Genomic DNA, 18392 nt, shown 5'->3' with positions numbered 1-18392 from the left:
ACAATTAGCTTTTGGTTGATGACTTTCAATGGGTTTTCACATCAAATTTGTTCGATACATCTGACCATGACCGGTTTCTTAATCAAATATTTAATTAAAATGTTTTTTATTTAAAATACTTGAAGGCAATCAAGAATATATGCTATAATCAGCTTGACATAACAACTTAACAGTCCTCTAATTTCTCATTTCATATTATTTTTATTAGGCATCTAAAAATGAGGTCAAGAGCCAGAAAAAGAACGCCCTTAACCCAAAGAAATAAAAGACACATGATCAACCGCCGGACCTACAGTGTTTCAGGGTTTGTAACAGACAAGTAAACGATGCATTAAAGCTTCCCCCTGTTTTTATACTCTCAGGCCAAAGAGGTTTCTCAATGTCACAGGGAAGAAGAAACAGGAATTGTGCGTAAATGGGTCATTCACAAGACCCAGTGCATGACAAGCGACACACCGGAAAGAATTATCTTTGTGGTTACAGTCTTTCCCCACATTATTCAGGTTATAGCAACGATAGTGATTAACTTCAATGAGAGTGTGAGACGGTGGAGGAGGGGGTGGGGGAGTTAGAGAGACAGGGAGACGGGCTGAACATGTGACTGTAACTGTGGACTCATGAGGAATTCAGAGTGAGACAGTGGTTGTCTCTGTGTGAAACAGGCAGCATGGAGAAGGCCTGTGACATTGATCTAGCGTCACCACTGGGATCTTCTTCCTCTTTCTTTTTCTCTTCCTCTGCGCTGTCAATGCGGCAAATGAGACCGTGTTGCCCGAAGCATACAGCAAACAAAAACCCCAGTGTTTTTAACTTGGAAAATTAAGTGCAGTGTCTTTTCTTTACTCACAATTAACCAAAAATCTGGTGTTATTCCTTTTATTGTGGTGGAGAATTAAGAGACCAGAAGATGGTGATTGGGTACAAAATTAAATAGAGAAGCATTTCCCAAAGAAAATACAAGTTATGGTACATAACTCTTTATGTCATCAGAATAAGGTTACGTCACGTCAACACTGAGCATTTTGTGAGTTTGTGCTGTTTACAGGTGGTGTGAATGGACGGATGATTAAAATGAATTAGAAACTGTAAATAACGTCAAAATGGGCTTTTGTATCGAAGTATTTTGAAATATGAATTGAGTTTGCACTGCACAGAGTGGATGAGATATAAAGTTTTTAGAATTTAATCACTCAAAAAGTATAACAATTAAAACCAAGAGGAGCATTCAAAGTGCAGGCCTCCGCCAATGCCAATAGCTCAGTCCTCTGTGGGAGGTGTGTAAATATGAAAATGCAACAACTACATATTTCTGGAAATATTTCCAAGCTATTAGAATGAAGGCAAAATATTGAAGCCTCACAATGCCCACTATGAAGCCACTATACCATAGTGCTCCATAAAGACGGCTTGCTGTTTTAAGTTTGATCTTGCAATATTATAGAGAGAAACCCAACATTTCAACAGTTTCCACATGAGCAAACATTTGGCAACGAAGGGGAAGAAAAACTCACTTTTAACAAGAATAGACCTCTGAAAGGACGAGACTCAGAGGTGGCCGGCATCTGCTTCAACTGGTTACAACAGGCTTCTGTTTGGGGCCGTGCTTCTCCTCCGTACTGTCACCATTCAAGCCTGGCATCCCGAGTGCTTTAGATCCACCGTGGGACGGTTAGCAGGGGGTACGGTGGGTTGCAAAACAGGTGCTTGTGTAGAAAAGGCGTGTGTTATAGCCGTACAATGACATTTTGGTGTTGGTTAGTTCGGATTTATGAGCTAAAATAACTCGTAAATGGTATCCCTACCGCACCAAATAAGCATAACCTCCTGGGTAATTAGATCAAATTAATTGCCAGAATCCTACAGACATGTGAGTCATCTTTGAACAAATAAAACTCTCTGAGAAACATAAAAAGACATATGCAAGTTTAGTGCTGCATAGCAATCCTACTACTGAAAATAAGGAGTCTCTAAACTAAGAGAAAACATTTATGTAGTTTGTAGATTGCAGGTGAGAGATTAACTGTAAACATGCTTTGAATTAATGCTTTTAAACTGACTGACAGCCTTTAGATTTTACAACTTTTGCACATTGTGACGTTTCCTGATGTAAGAATGTGTGAATTGCTGCGGCTGAAAAAAAGATGAAATAGACTACCATAACAAAACAACCAAAGGCCAGGGACAAAAGGATAGAAAATTGAATTTGCACTGTAAATACATAAGTGAAGCAAAAACTGTGGAGCAATGAGCAATTTTAGTTACAGTCAAAAGGATGGATACATGCCCCCAAGTGTTCGTGTGGCGATTCACATCAATCCAAATTATGGTGGGAAATGTTTGACACGCATGATCGGTTTAAATCTGTCACCAGGCGTGCAGGAAGTGGTGAAAACAGCGAAGTCGAGGGTTCAGCAATAAGACCAACGATTCGCCCACTCTGCCTTCAAAATAAAAGATTGACAGATAAGTGTTTTGTTTTTTTAACTAAAACAAGTACAGAGTACCAACAAAAAGTATGCATTTTAGATCAAGTGACTTAATTATTTTCTTGATTAATTGATTATTTGTTTAGTCGTTAAAAAGTCAGAACATAGTCAAAACAAATGTTGATCAGTATTTCTCAAAGCCCAAGAGCAGCCTAAAATGTCTTGTTTTGTCCACAACTAAACGGTATTATGAGGGAGAGTAAAGGAACTAGAATGTATTCAGATGTAAGAAGCTAGAACCAGTGGAAGTTTTCATTATAAATGACCCAAAACAATTAACTTATTCTCAAAATACTAGGCACTAATATTCTGCTGATCATTAATTGATTTGTTGACTAATAGTTACTTGTAGGATCCCATTCATACCTATATTTACAGGCCCATAGCTAAGCATTTTGATCAACAATTGTAACCCATGTGACATTTCTACTGTTCGCTTCACAAAAATAATAACCGATTCCTTTAATTTGAAAATAATAACCGGAAGTCGAGTTTTGTATTGCGGCTCACTTGCCTGGCGGTTGGGGGAGTGGATGGAGGCGAAACATCTTGAAGAAAATACACAGACAGCAGACAGGTTTTTGCGTGTCACTCGCACCGTGTTTAATATGTGAGTGTGTGCGTGTTATTTTTTTGACGGGGGAGAGGCAAAGTTTCCAGGATGGCCAATCAGAAAACTTAAGGAGCAAACTTTGAGCGAGGAGCAACTCTTTTTTTCCCCCGAGACTTTCACCAAAACGTTATAAAGAAAGAAAGAAAACCAAAAACCAAAAACTGCCACCACCATGGCTTTCTCTGCTTCTGTTTCGCTTTGGGCATTTGCTTTGAGTTTCTACTTCTGCGTGTGCAGGTGTTACTTCTCTGTCCCGCTGAGGATCTACTCAGGGAAGTTCAACGTGTCCTCCTCGGCTGTGGATTTGACTCCTGTTCGGCGGGTGGCGTTAACGTCTGACGGAAACGGCCTCTCTCTGGCCTCTGATCCGACCGGGACGGTCAACTTTCTGGACATGGTCAATAATTTACAAGGGGACTCTGGAAGAGGCTACTACATAGAAATGTCGGTGGGCACCCCTGGTCAAAAGGTACAGTATCACACACACACACACATTTACTTACTGTGTGTAACTTCTATTTTAATATCTGTATCACTTGTACAGGTGGGACTCAAAAAGCTTTCTTTCCGCTTCTTTCGTTTTCTACTTGTCCAACTTGTCTCTCACTGGATATTCCCACAGGTCACGTCTTAACATTCAGTCCCTGTTGGCAGTGTTGTGAACAGGGGCTGGTCTATCCACCATGTGATCCACTGAAGGTGGGCTGGGTGTGTTAGTTTCATCCACAGGGCCTTCCTACATATCAGTACAAGACTTTGTATTTAAATAAACTGAAGGTGGACAGGGTCAACATTTTAACTAATAGATATCACCATGAAACTTAACTTATTGAATGACATTATGTTGGGACAATTATTAATTGAATGGCACATTTTGAAAATCTATATTTAAATCTGCAAATGAGGCATAATCCAAAGGAATTTGCATACATTTTCAGAAAATACATGTGAACATTGGACACAGTCTAATTCAAATGTTTTTATATAGTGGATTTTGGATATCTCTTTTTATCACTATAAATAAGAAAATATTTGAATAGCCATAATATATATATATATATATATATATATATATATATATATATATATATATATACATATATATATAAAACATGAACAAACCCAAAAATAAATATATATCTTCAACATTTTCTATCCACTAGTCTGAAAAAAGACATGCTATAAAAGCAAAATATGTTTTTGCTTGCCATGCCTCTCCTTAAAAAATATAAACTAGGGTCTCTTCCCACGATGAGGATCATGGGAAGACAAGCCTGATATATTTTAATAAGACAATCCATGTAAAATACAATCAGCTGTTTATATACAGGCCTGCCGGGGACCATCAAGAAAGTAAAGTAGGGTTTTGTAGGTAGACTAAACCCCCCTGCTCACATGCACTCACATGATGCTGCCTGTGAGGGCTAGTGGTTCTTACCAGGCAGCTGACAGGGATTACGAGGCTCGCAGGGAGCAGAGAGCAGAGAGCAGGGAGCAGAGAGCAGAGAGCAGGGAGCAGAGAGCAGAGAGCAGGGAGCAGAGAGCAGAGAGCAGGGAGCAGAGAGCAGCCCTGGAGTTGTACAAGATGGCACTAAACCTGGTTCTTGCCCTATTGTTTGCAAGGAAATATGCCCGTGTGATTTATTGTCACCATTTTATACAGCTTGTTAAAATCATATTAATAAACTAAGGAGGACTAAATCTGGATGAGTTGGAAGAGGGATCCTCCCGCCACTATTAAAAATACAAGCGGCTTTGAGGGTGTCGACAATTTGCCATTGTGTTGTAAGTAGATGTGTTTGAAATGGAGCTTAAAGCAAAGGTGAATTATCTCATTAGTAAGTTGACCCGATGCCCCTGGGCTTCCCAAGTTAAACAGATCAGAGCTTTTAAGACTCTTGGGTGGCACAGCTCAGTTTCTCAGGCTCACAGAGGCTTATCAGTGCTGCCTGCCATGTCGCTGCCCTGTGTCAACCTTTGTGAGGATAACGTTGCAGCACTTGCCAGAGTACACTTCCCAGACTTTAGAGACACTCCAAAGTTGCACTTCAGGAAAATATGCTTGACACCCCCCGTCCTAAAAGAACACCACAATCGGTCAAAACCAAGAAAATCACCCAAAGTTCGACTAAACTTAATAAAAAAGAAACGTTTTATGACTGTAGACCTTTTTCAGGCTGCGTGGAGAGCTAGTAAATGATCACCAGGCCTAATTAGTTGTCAACAGGCTCAGGTAGATGCACAACAGCAGATTTACAGTTATGTGATCACATGAAGAAAAACCCTCAAACTGCACCTCGTCAGAGACGATATGAGCAACCTGCAGAAACAAGATGGAATATACTGTTGAAATGAATTAACAAAATGTTCAGTCTCCTAAGGTTTTTCCTCAGGTTTGTGGAGGGCTTCGGTGCTCAGTGGTCCCAGTGGAAAGTGGGTTTGGGGTAGTTTTAACCTATGCATTTTCACATCATTTTGGACTATTATCATTACAGTCAAAAATAATCCTAAAACATTGGTAAAGTGAGGCTTAAAGTGACTGGATTTGAACTGCTATTTCCTCATCCTGCCAGTCAGCATTTAAAATGTGTTGTTTTTTTTCCCCTATTAATGGGCTTAGTTGTTATGGGGAAAAACACTTGAATCGCATTAGATTCATTATTGCTTTTGCCGTTAGCGTTGTCCTTAATATATAGATTGCTTCACACATGTGGTTGTAGGCATTTTATTTTAAAAGCTCATGACTACATTTTTGTATTTCTCTGTAATGCAGCACGGCGTGAACAATTGTAATTAAGTATTTCTTATTTTCTGTGCATCATACATTTCGTCTCAGCCCTGGAAATAAAAAAAAACATTCTCTGATGTTTAAATAATTAAATTGATATCATAAATAATACTAATCATCACATATTCCATCTATGCATAGCAACTATAACTTAACATTTGTAATCATTTATCAACAGTACATTTAGACATGTCAAATATCTGTTACCTTTTTATGGGAGAAGCATGTGTCGAAGGTGCCTCAGCTGTTGACTAATAAACTAATAAACCTTTTTCACTGCGTGCACTGTACCAGAGCCCTGAAACCAGTTCACCTGTGTGGACAGCAGTCATTAGGGTGTTTTTCATTACACACGTTGTTAGTTGATGTGCTCTCTATAAAGCCAGAGGAAGTACACTGAAGTGAAAGAATGATTCCATGAACAAACATCAGGTTAAAACTTGTGGATGATGCTTTTGATTTAGTTTCAAGTGTATATTGCGAGTTGTGTAACACATAATTTCCAGGATTTGTGGTTTGTTAATACTACGAGTGAGATGCACTACATCAACAGAACTCCTTTAATATCTTGGAAACAGGTAGGATCATGATGCACCGTATAGCTAGAGGAGACAATTCCACCACCTTCTGATTTCATGGCCTTTACGCTCCTGTCCTCTGTGCATAATTACAGTGAAGCCTTTATATCAGTTATTCATGCCAGCAGAGCTCAATCCACTTTGGTTCAGAGTGGTTATGCGGTGCCAAAATGTCCTGTAACTCAATACTATTGAGTTATACTCTCAATATTATTCTAACTAAATGATGATGTGATTACGGGGCCGTGGTGTTAAATGAGGCACTATTCAAATCAGCCGCTAATTGCCACATCTGTTAGCATGTGGCACAGCCAGGCTGAAGTGTCGGCTCGAGAGCCTCACATCTGCTAATTGGTACAAACAGGTAGCAGATGCACGTTGCCGCCACGGAGCCACCGCCAATTAGACAGTGAACGCTCAACTGCAGGCTGCCACAGCAGGGGAGGAGATTTGCCTGAGGCTCAGGAGCTCAGCTAGGGGAGAATAGTGTGACTAGAAAAAGATACAGTAGGTGGTGTGGGGATGAGGAAATACTCTTGCTCTCCCTCCACACCCTTCTTCATCTTCTACACAAGAATCCAGTATTTTCCAGTCTGGCATGTTTGGCTGCTGCAGGCCTCGTGTGAGTGGACGATTGCCATCTGCAAGGTGGCAGAGGGGTTTAAGATGGCACGGTGACAGTGATAGGACCGGCGCCAGCCCAATGAGGAGGACCTGATAAACCTGACTCTTACACACAGGCCAACAGGTGCCTCCCGTAGCGGACCGAACCAGTCGAATACAAATGGTTTATAATTACAGAACTGTTTGAGAATGACCTAATGCGCTCACCTGAGCATGACGGCGGGATTTTGGCTACAAGGAAGTATTTATGAGACTTTGGATTACTAAGCAAACAGTAACCAGTTTAATGATGAACATTTGTGCGTTTTAGCCAGAGGGCTTGAGGAACAAAGGATGTGGAATTTGTATTCATTTATGGAATGACTTTTTGCTTGTTGTAATTTTACGTTTTAAATAAGCGACTTCTTGCTCTTCTGGTCTCTAAAACAAAGACAACCACAGAGGAGTGATGACAGATTGATTGGTAGCAGTTACTAGATTGTCTTGTGACATGGTCTACAGATGTCTTTGTTGTTGGGTCAGAAGGTGGTTGTGGCACATTAGCTTTATGAACCCCGTTGGGGCGAGGAACGCTTTCTAAGGAGTGTTAACATGGCCACTGCTCACTCGTGGAGGGGACACAAGTCTGCTGGCTAATTAGTTCCTGCTCGTTGACTTGATGCCTGGAAGACAACATTATCTTAACTGCTGTTAGCCGGTCCCCAGTGTTCACAGGACACACACCAGAATGGCTGGATAGGTCACGCAGTCGTGTCTCTAGCTACGGGCTATCACGTTTGACTCATACATCACACTTTAGAGAGTAATTATGTCAGAGAAGTGCAGTCAGTGCTGCTTAAATTTTTTTTCTCATGCCCAGTATCTGAAAGAAGTTTACATATGATTTTATAAAAAATGATGTCATTTGTTTTATTCGTGAAAACTAATGGCTGCAACCAAAAAGCTTCTTCTGCCTCAAAAAAACAAAAACAGTGGAGTGATTGTTGTTTAATTTTTCCAATTTCATGTGGTACACATTTTAGCTGCTTAGCTGTGAACAAACATAAAACACATGCAACACTGCTAAGTTGTTTAAAATGTCCATTTATGACGGGTCCAACACGGATCTTTCAGATGGGCATGAAAAGCCCGTCACAGATGCACATCTCCACGTGTTTGGCTAATTGAATGTATATAAAAGTGGACGTGGCTTCCAGGTCTGAAAAATGAGGCCAGTGCGGAAACTTCTTTCATGAAACAGAAGGTCAATACGGTTCATCTAAAGATAATCGAATCATTAATTAGGAAATAGGCCTCACAAAGCCATGTTTTTGGGGGCGTGTCTGTTTGATTGACAGGCCCGTCGTGCAGTGAGGTTTCCGTTATCGGGTGTCCAATCAGATAATGTCAGCCCCGCCCCTTCCTCTACGTAGCCAAGACGGCGACCGTTTAGGGTGGAACGTGTCCAGCGTTTCACGCTTCTTTTTTGGACCGTTTTGAGTGCGTCATCCTGGTACTCGTAGTGCACTGCGTGTTTCTGTACTGACAGTGTGAACGCACTTATGCACTCAAAATAGTGAGTGTTAGTGCACAAGTACGGCATTTGTAACACAGCGCCGGTCACTTCCGTCTCCAAACTGCTTCAAAATAGCAAGATGGCGGCAGCCAAAACGTGAACCCCAGGCCTCATAATGTCAGTTCGCAAACCAACGGCTGACGTCACTGGTTGCTGCTTGGTTTGGCTGTTTTTTTGTTTCACTACTATCCTATTTCATTTTCAGGGTTTCCTGATGAATTCTTGTGTAATACACCTTTTGTGTTTTCTGCCGTCCGATGAGGAGTTTTCTTATTTTCCATCTTTTAATTGTCTATAAAAACAAACAGCGTCTTGCTTTCATTTGTAATGCTTCTGCTGTCGTACTTTGATGTGTGACCCAGGAGGTATGTAAACCAGAGGGTGTGTAACAGATAACCGGAGCGGTTGTTAAAGCAAACTGCCCCGTGTCTTTCAGCTGAACATCCTGGTGGATACGGGCAGCAGTAACTTTGCCGTGGCTGCGGCTCCACACCCATTCATTACTCACTACTTCAACACTGCACTGTGAGTATTGTAATTCAATACACAAACTCTTGAAATGACAATATTGAGTCCCACAGTCTTTTATGACTGAAGTATAATTTACCAATGAAATGTATCAGAGATTGTAGATTATCCACAGAAGTAATGGATTTGCTTAGTATTTTTTATATGTATGATATTACATCATCTTTGCTCCGTAATTGATTTATATGATTTTGAATTAAATTTGATTTAACTATGCTATTTATGTCAACAACGCAGGCCTTTGTAACTATTCAAACGTTCTCGGCTTCTTCCCGGTGTTTAGTTCCAGTACTTACCAGTCGACCAGTCGAACTGTAGCTGTCAGGTACACTCAAGGTAACTGGGAAGGTGAGCTGGGCATCGATCAAGTCTCCATCCCCCATGGCCCGAATGGGTCCATCACCATTAACATCGCGGCCATCCTGTCATCCGACGGCTTCTTCCTTCCTGGGATCAACTGGCAGGGCATCCTGGGATTGGCCTATCCTATGCTGTCACGGGTGAGAGGGATTGTCTTTAAGTTACAAACTTTGTTTCAATCTTAGATCGCACAGTTCACAAAAGTTAAAGTTAAAACAGAGAGATGACAGAAGGCTTCTAAATAAAGATAAATACAAATGAAAAAGAATAAAAGCTGTCTATAAAATGGGGGAGATTTAAAAGAAGTCATTGATTCTGCGAGCCTCATCTCCTCAGGCAGGTCGTTTCTAGACGAGGGGCCCTGATGGCAAAAAAAAAAACCATTCACCTTTAGATTTAAGCCTTGACTTTGGAAGAGCTAAAACGACCCCAGCTCTGGATCTAAAGTCACAAACTGGCTCATACGGGGTCAGCATTTCTGCCATGTAGCTTGGGGCCATACCCAGACGTGCTTTGAAAAGTTATTAGTAAAAATCTTAAAATCAATCCGAAATGGAGAGAAGCCAGGATTTGGGTGATGTAATGTTGTCTGTTAAAACCAGCGAGACGTCCAGCTGCAGCACTCTGAACAAGTTGGAGATGAGAGTGACTTTTGATTCATGTCGGAAAGGAGAGAGTTACATTAGTAAGCAGAACAACTTTTTTGATCTGTGGTTCAAAGCTTAAATCTTAATCAAACCGGCACTGCCAAACATCTGAGTTGAAAATTTTGTGCTACCCAAAAATTGACAGCAGCTAGACTTTTAGGTCACCAGGTCTCAGGGGAGCGTAAATCTGTGTTGTATGTAGAGACATTGTGACTTTAAATAATTTGGCCAAGTGGAAGATGTTGATAGGAAATAAAATTGGACCTAGAATTGAAACCTTACGGTACACCACAGGTAATGTGAGTACAAATATAACCAAATAAGTGTTTGAGACAGTCCATTAAAATGGCATGATCTCCTGGGTCGAAGGCTTCACTTTGGTCTTAAAGAATTAAAACACTCTCCTGCTTGTCCGCTGCTAAAAGCTAACGTTGAGGAGGGTAGTTTCTGTGATATGTAAAGCTCCAAAACCTGACTGAAACTTCCCAAAGATGGTATATAAAGCTAAAAGTTATGTTGAAACCATTTTTTCTAAAGTTTAAAAAAGTTTTGAATTTTGCCTACAATTGTTAACAGAGGGATCATGGTTGGGTTTCTTTACAAGAGGTTGGACTTCTGCTTGTTTACATAATTAGCTCAATTCAGCAATTAATTAATGAAAAGTACTGTTTGGTATCCACAGCTAGAGCCCTGATTTTTTTTTTTTTTTACTTGCAGAGCTGAATTTGATATCAAATGCATTCGGAGTATCCTTGTTTAAGTATCCTATTTTAAGATTTAAAGTCAGTTATGTAGCAAAAACTTGAATTTGAAAACATTTGAATTTGTATTATAATCTCAGTGAACTCAATTAAGCCTCATCCCGTGCAATTATGGGGTCCTCTAATTATTCTATATATATTTATATTAGTTATCCTTTTTTTTTTTTATGACTAAAAGGTGAATTTTTTTACTGCACAAAACTAAAGTGAATGTATCAAATTTACTTTAACACATATACAGAATAATTATACACAATAGGAGAGTTAGAGTTGAGAAGGAAGCAAAACCTTTTTAGAAAATATGGTCATGCAGTTTTTATCAAATGAATCCAGCAGCACTGCATAACTTCCTGCTGCTCCACATATCTTTTACAGCACTGAATAACTTTTCCGTCTGCGATCTTATCTGAATGTAGTCAAAGACATTTCACATGACAACAGACAAGTTTTGTGTTCATGATTTATTTTCAGCAGCCAAGGATGTGACGCTTTTGCATAATGCCGTTTATTTTGCCTAGTTCACGTTAAACCTACTTTTGTAGCTGCATTTCATCATGCCTGAGTTTATATCCTTATTTCCTGTTAAGGGAATTTAATTCAGTTAATCCATTTGTTTTCATTAATTTTACAGCAGAAAAACATCCTGTGCATGTGTGAAATGTGACAAAGGCACAAAAACCAAGGTGCGTCGCAGAGTGTCGGCTTTCTTGAACGTGATAATTTAGCGTTGACGGGGCAAGAGTGAAGCCAGCGCAGCCCACCACAATACATGCTTTCATTCTGTGCTGACTACAGCAACCTTTGGGATCAAATGGCAGTGGCTGAGGGGCAGATACGCTCACACTGACCACTTTGTGCTGCTGGTATCTCCTGAGTACTGAGGTTTAGTTTGCCTGAGGGCTGTTTGTCATGCATGACATGATAGAAGAGCACTGACATGAAAAGCTGTCTGAGGAAAACAGACAGAACATCCTTTAGTCAAAGGACAAACCACTGTCTCGTACCTATGCACATCAGTCCACACGCACATTCGTTAAAAGATGTGTTTCTGTAGCAAAATGAGTACAAATACTTATTGTAGGAAAAACACTATATGAAAGCGGTACTAACTGTCTATAATTTTGCATGTGTTTAATGTTTCAAATGTAATGTTGAGCTGTGCAGTCATGCAGATGAAGACTTAAGTGTTTTAACACACACAGGGCAAAACATGTCTACGACATTACTATGTTGTATGTCAAGTATTTACGCTGAGGACCATATTCTTTTACAAATACAAATTCTACCAGGAACAAGTGCATTTTCTTTTCTTACTACAGACTTTCTTTTTACCGCTGTTATTTACATTTTTATCTGTCTTGGTATGCAGAATATTTTGACAGTCTCCATCACTAAATTAGTTTTCAAGTCAGTTGTCCATTTACGGAATTTACATAAAACCAGATTGAACATTTTCATGATCTTGTTTTCTGGACTCATGTTGTTGGTTTTCTATACTGTGTTGAAGAGAAAATATAAAAGTCGGTGTGGATAACCACACAAACTAAACGCACAAAACTTAAACCATTAATGCGACCATCCATCTCCTGTCTGTCAACTAGCCTGACTCGTCCGTGGAGCCTTTCTTCAACTCTGTGGTGCAACAGCTGGGAATTCCTGACATCTTTTCCCTCCAGATGTGCGGCGCTGGACTGTCGGCCAGCAGCGCAGCCGACCCTGCGGGAGGCAGTCTTGTGAGTAGTCAGGAGGGACTGCCCAGGGAGGCGTTTGACTAAAAGAACAAATTGAATAAGGTTTTGTTTGGACAATTTGCTTCACTTTTTTTTTTTTTTTTTTTTTTTTTTTTTACATTTTGTATCATCTTTGCCTCCAGTTCTGTATTGCAGTGTTGATAGTAATATTTACACTGAACCACTGCTTAGATTAAATCAAATCCGTCACCGGTGGATCAGACCTGGGCATTTTAAAAACATAATATCTGGTATCCTCCTCGTCAATGTGTTTCCCCTTTGGAAGCCCAGTCTAGTTAGAGTGGAGCTAATTAAGCTAAGACGGCGACCTGCTGAGAGCAGGTCTGTCACTGTTATGCATTCGACCTCGGTGTCTCGCTCACTGCATCTCCATCATGTGACCCGCTGATGCAGACAGATGGAGAAGGTGCCTGTGTGTGTGTGTGTGTGTGTGTGTGTGTGTGTGTGTGTGTGTGTGTGTGTGTGTGTGTGTGTGTGTGTGTGTGTGTGTGTGTGTGTGTGTGTGTGTGTGTGTGTGTGTGTGTGTGTGTGTGTGTGTGTGTGTTGTGGTAAACTTTTGCGAGAGTGAATTCCACCTGGTGATGACTGTGTCTTTTTGTTGTTTTCTTAGTGTGTGTGTGTGTGTGTGTGTGTGTGTGTGTGTGTGTGTGTGTGTGTGTGTGTGTGTGTGTGTGTGTTGTGGTAAACTTTTGCGAGAGTGAATTCCACCTGGTGATGACTGTGTCTTTTTGTTGTTTTCTTAGATAATGGGTGGAGTTGAACCAACCCAGTATCAGGGGTCGGTATGGTACACCCCTATAATAGAGGAGTGGTACTACCAAGTGGAGGTTTTGAAGCTGGAGGTCGGGGACCAGAATCTGGATCTGGATTGCAGAGAGGTAAACTTCCAACTCTGTAGTGCCTCTCTGATAATCTCAACCTAAATGCTCACTTCAAAGATGGCCCCGAAACGCCAGTAAATTGTATCTTTAAGTTCGAAGTAGACCCACAAAACACGCGATACTACAACAGAGTATCAGGGCCACATTAATGAAAAAAACAAAACAAGAGGAGTATTTTTTTTTTATTATTATTTGGCTCTCGAGGGAAAAATCTAAATGTCAAGAATAAAGTTGAGATACTATTTCGAGAATGATGTCAAAATGTTGGGAAAAAAGTCAAAATGTCAAGAAAAGAGTTGAAATGTTAAGAATAAAGTTGAAATTATATTTCTGTAATAAAATTACTTTTCAAGATTAAAGTTGAAATTTTGAAAAATAAATCAAACTTGCTTTGTGCATATGATTCTACGAGAATCCTTGTGCAGATGAACTCGTGCAATTCGGAATAGGTTTTAATGGGCAGACGAAAGAGTATCGGTAGTTACACCTGCATCTGCAAATAGGATTTGTTAGATATGACGATTGATTAGGTTGTTTGATCCTGAAGGTTTGGAGCTCAGATGAGGCTTGCTTCTCAACATTTGGACTTTTTTCTTGACATTTCCACTTTATTGTCAAAATGTAAGACTAAAAAAAAATATCTTCCTCCTCTAATTTTTTTCCCCTCAATGTGGCCCCGATAGTCCATCTTCAAAATACTGATTGTGCGATGGAAACGGTTAAAAAAAAATTCCTTCTTGATTAGCTGTTTGAGTCATGGTTAAAACACGGAAATGTAACAGCATCTGAGGAGCAGTACTGCTGCTGAGGGAATGTAATCCAGTTTGTCTGCTTGTGAAAGAACTTCCTCATTTTATATTCTTTTGTTTGCTCAAGGTCTTCCATAGGAGCCTGTTGAACTAAGTAAAACCCTCCTGCACTTCACTCTTTCTCTCTTTCAGTACAACATGGATAAAGCTATAGTTGACAGTGGGACGACACTGCTGCGACTTCCTGTCAACGTCTTCAATGCGGTGGTAGAAGCCATCACACGCAGCTCTCTGGTACGCCACCTTCTCTCCACAGACAATGATGAAACATGTTGACAGAGCAAAGAGTTGCAGGGGAGAAAGCACACACTCCCTGTTCAAGGACGTAGGAGCTTTAAATGGGAGGATCGGCAGTTTTGGCTCCTTTTTAAAAAATATATGTGTGTGCTCTGTGGCTTTGTTTATTTACCATTCTGCTTTACACACATTTCACCTTTTGGAGCTGCAAACAAACAGTTCTCAAGGTTAATTTGAACTTGGAAGCAACGTTTTCAATTAAAGTGCCCACACCGTCCTTGTGGATGAATCCCAAGTGGGAAAATGAAAGAAAACATCAAAACCTGTTTTGGTGCTGCACTGACCTTCTGTTTCTGTGTTTATCTTTCGCTCTGCCTGTCCTCTTCTGTCTCTCTTTGTCTATTTCTCTGTCTTTGTTCCTCTTTGATGCAGATCCAGGATTTCTCCTCAGGCTTCTGGGATGGCACCAAGCTTGCATGCTGGTTGAAGGGAGAGACCCCGTGGAGGTTTTTCCCCAAGCTGTCCATCTACCTAAGGGCCACGAACACCAGCCAGTCCTTCCGCATCACCATCCTGCCTCAGGTATCTGGGGACATAAACAAAACAAAATAAGAAGTCTTCATCAAGCTACCATATACTCAACGGTCTACATTTCATGTCATCTCGCAGCTGTACATCCAGCCAATCACAGACGTGGACGGCACGCTGAACTGCTTCCGTTTCGGAGTGTCTTCGTCAGCTAACGGCCTGGTGATCGGTGCCACTGTTATGGAAGGCTTCTACGTGGTGTTCGACCGGGATCAGCGCAGGCTGGGCTTCGCTCTCAGCAGCTGTGCAGGTGAGGGTACGAGTGCCGTGACGAAGTACTGCTAACTTCCTAACAATGTTTAGAAGTCTGTCTTCAGACTGTTACGGAAGGAATGACTGGGCAATAAATGTATCCTCCATCATCTTAAATTTATTTGTGATTTTTGTATTTTCTAATTTATGAATTGTCTTATTTATAAGGTGCTTGTTTAAAATATTAAACATACAAATGGATCCCTAGTATTTGTTTAGAGCACCAAAATGACTTATCTTCAGCAAATGTTGATGAATCTTAGACATGATTTTTAACAACAAGAAAATGAGTCCAGAAGTCCATAAAGTGTCTTCATTGTTAAGTTTTTGACAAGCAAACTGTCAAACAATAAATTAAAACCATATCCTGTTCACCATGAACTTAACAGCAAAGGTTAAATCTTAAGCAGTGATACTTTCCTGTAGTTCTGTGTAACTATAAGCCGGGGCAAGTTTTCCTCCTCTCATTTTAAAGTACAAAGATCACTTTTGTTCTGTTTTAAGCAAGCACACTTGGAGCTGATGTAGGCTGAAGGTTAAAGATGCAGGCTTGTGACAGTTGGGTTTTGCCAGCTCTAATTTCTGAGCTGTCTGGTGAAATCCACAAAGAAATTTAACTATTGATGACTCGCACTTCAACAAAACAACTGATTTCGGTTTCAAAATGAATTTGAGGATGCTGCTCAGTAGTTGCCAAAATAAGACAAATGTTGATTTTAAGAAGCTCCCATAAGTAAAAGTTAATTGTTCCTTTTGTAAAGGTGTAAAAAAAAAAAAAAAATGTGTTCATTATCATTAAAGTATAAAGTATTTCTCTGGTATGAAATAATCTCAAACTCCTCCCCTTCTGCTTATGTTACTGTATTCAAAATCCCCATAGCAACAGGAAACAACAACAACGTTCAAGCAGCGACCGACATGCTGAAATCGGCACGTTTTGATTGTGGGAATGTAGACATTTTCATTTAAGAAATACAAACAGGCCACAGTGTTGTTCTCCTCTACACCAGAGTGATATGTTGGTGCAGCTACACTAATATCCAGCGCTAACACAGTCTGGTGGCCATGCCAGACTACTCTGCACTTCTCTTCTCATTTATAAGCTCATAGGTTTACTGTTTTTACTCAGCAGTTGTTCACTTTTATTATAAACAATATGGATGAAGATATTTTAGGTACATCAATGTTATCTTTTAAATAGAGCCGAGTTCATATTTATTAGTTTAATGCTACTTGTTCGCTGCGTCGCAACAGCACGGCCCACCCCATAAACACTAATATTCACTAAACGATCAAAGCTACACCGACGGTCTACTGTGACTCCCTGTATTTGTTTTAAATGAAAAGCCCTTAGTTGTTTCATACACAGCCCATCCCTATGGTAGGTTGTAAGTCGTATTGTTTCAGGTTCATGATGTCCAGTTTGTCTTTTGGTTTGCTGCGTTCAAATTAAAGGTATATGACCTATTGTTGTGCTCACATGTGACTGAACCAGTCAGAACTGAAGTCTAAAACGACGACTGCTTTGTCTGCAGTGAACGGTGGAGTGGCTCTGTCAGAGATCGCGGGACCGTTCTCGGCAGCAGACGTGGCGACTAACTGCTCCGGCGGGGTGCTGAGGGAGCCTCTCCTGTGGGTGATCTCCTACACGCTGATGGCAGTCTGTGCTATGGTCCTCATCATCCTGTTGCTCCTGCTGATCCTGCCCTGCAGATGCAGATACCGTTCCGGGGAGATCACGGACGAGTCCTCGCTCGTCCGCCACCGCATCAAGTGACTGAGAGGAAATGGACGGGCGAATGCGGTGATCAGGCAGGGGGACAGCGAGCAGAGCCCGTCCACAGTTGTGGAGAGGGGGGTGAGGGTCAGCCTGCACCGACCGGAGACACTCAGCTCTGAATCACTGACTGACTCTAGACTGCCCTCATCAGCTTGGCCCGTGGAGGTAGACACGGACAGATCGACTGCCTCTTAAAGGGAAAATCCACCCCAAAAACACTTCTGAAAACAGCTCCTGGTGGTGACGTTCTGCTTCCAATTTCTTGTTTGGTGGTGTCTCTTTCTTCTTTCACTGATAATTAGTCGGTGTGTAGATGCCTTGATTTAGAGAGAGACATCCGGTGTAGAAGAACACATGCAATCTGTCCAGTATTCATAGCTTTTAAAGACCATAATAACTTTAAGCTCATTAAAAATGGGTACAACTTGCTTCTGCTCAACTGGAAAGATGCCCATGATACCAGTATTGCCTTTCTCCACCTACATACACTAAAACAGAAAATAGTTTGAGAGCACTCAAATCAAGTTCAGGCTTATTCTGTTTAGTGCTGTCCAAAGGTACTCTGGAAAATGTAGGACATCACAAACACTAGACGGTGAATGAAACTGAAACAATCACAAAATAATTCCTGACATACACTAAACATGACACCAGCAGTGACTCTTATAAGAACAGCGAACTGTGGAGCTTCTCCCTTACAGACAATCACAAGACAGCAGCTGGGGAAGATGTTAACGGTCCGTGTGCAACTGTTTATTATACATGTCTAAGGCCGTACAACCTCCTAAAACGTGCCTTCACAGGTGATAATCTGCAAACCACAGGTGTGTCTTTCAGCTTTAAAAAAAAAAAAAAATCTAATGCCAAATCTGTGATAAATTAGTAGTGCCTTCATATATTCAGTCTTCTGTGGAGGAACATTATTGCCTGTGTTTTATTGAAGTTTAGGGGAAAAGCTGCTCAAATAACCACTGTTATATTATTAAAGGTTCCACATATGTTTACAGTGCAGCTTACTGCTAAGACAAACTGATAAATCGTATCAGAGACTTTATTCTGCTGAACTGCACTTTGTTTCTGAAGTCGATCAAAAGTGTAACATAAAGCGACAGATCAATATTTCTCGATTTGTTATGCAATTTGTTGCGTTAATG

The 18392-nt window shown here is 40.7% G+C and overlaps 1 protein-coding gene across 1 annotated transcript; it reads left to right on the top strand.

Moving 5' to 3' along the window:
- Positions 1-3016: 3016 nt before the first annotated feature.
- On the top strand, positions 3017-17982 carry bace2 (beta-secretase 2). Its single transcript, XM_069706118.1, has 9 exons — positions 3017-3568; positions 9081-9169; positions 9456-9672; positions 12542-12673; positions 13435-13569; positions 14514-14615; positions 15051-15200; positions 15288-15456; positions 16994-17982. Exons 1-9 carry the CDS (start codon positions 3272-3274, stop codon positions 17233-17235), a joined length of 1533 nt encoding a protein of 510 aa, XP_069562219.1. The 5' UTR covers positions 3017-3271; the 3' UTR covers positions 17236-17982.
- The last annotated feature ends 410 nt before the right edge of the window (positions 17983-18392 follow it).

This window comes from Brachyistius frenatus, unplaced genomic scaffold (genome assembly GCF_029030835.1).
Source record: "Brachyistius frenatus isolate BFR_SWC_R1_liver_20210118 unplaced genomic scaffold, ASM2903083v1 Contig_1, whole genome shotgun sequence".
In the NCBI taxonomy this organism is placed as follows: Eukaryota; Metazoa; Chordata; class Actinopteri; family Embiotocidae; genus Brachyistius; species Brachyistius frenatus.
This window is presented reverse-complemented; position numbering and strand designations above follow the sequence as displayed.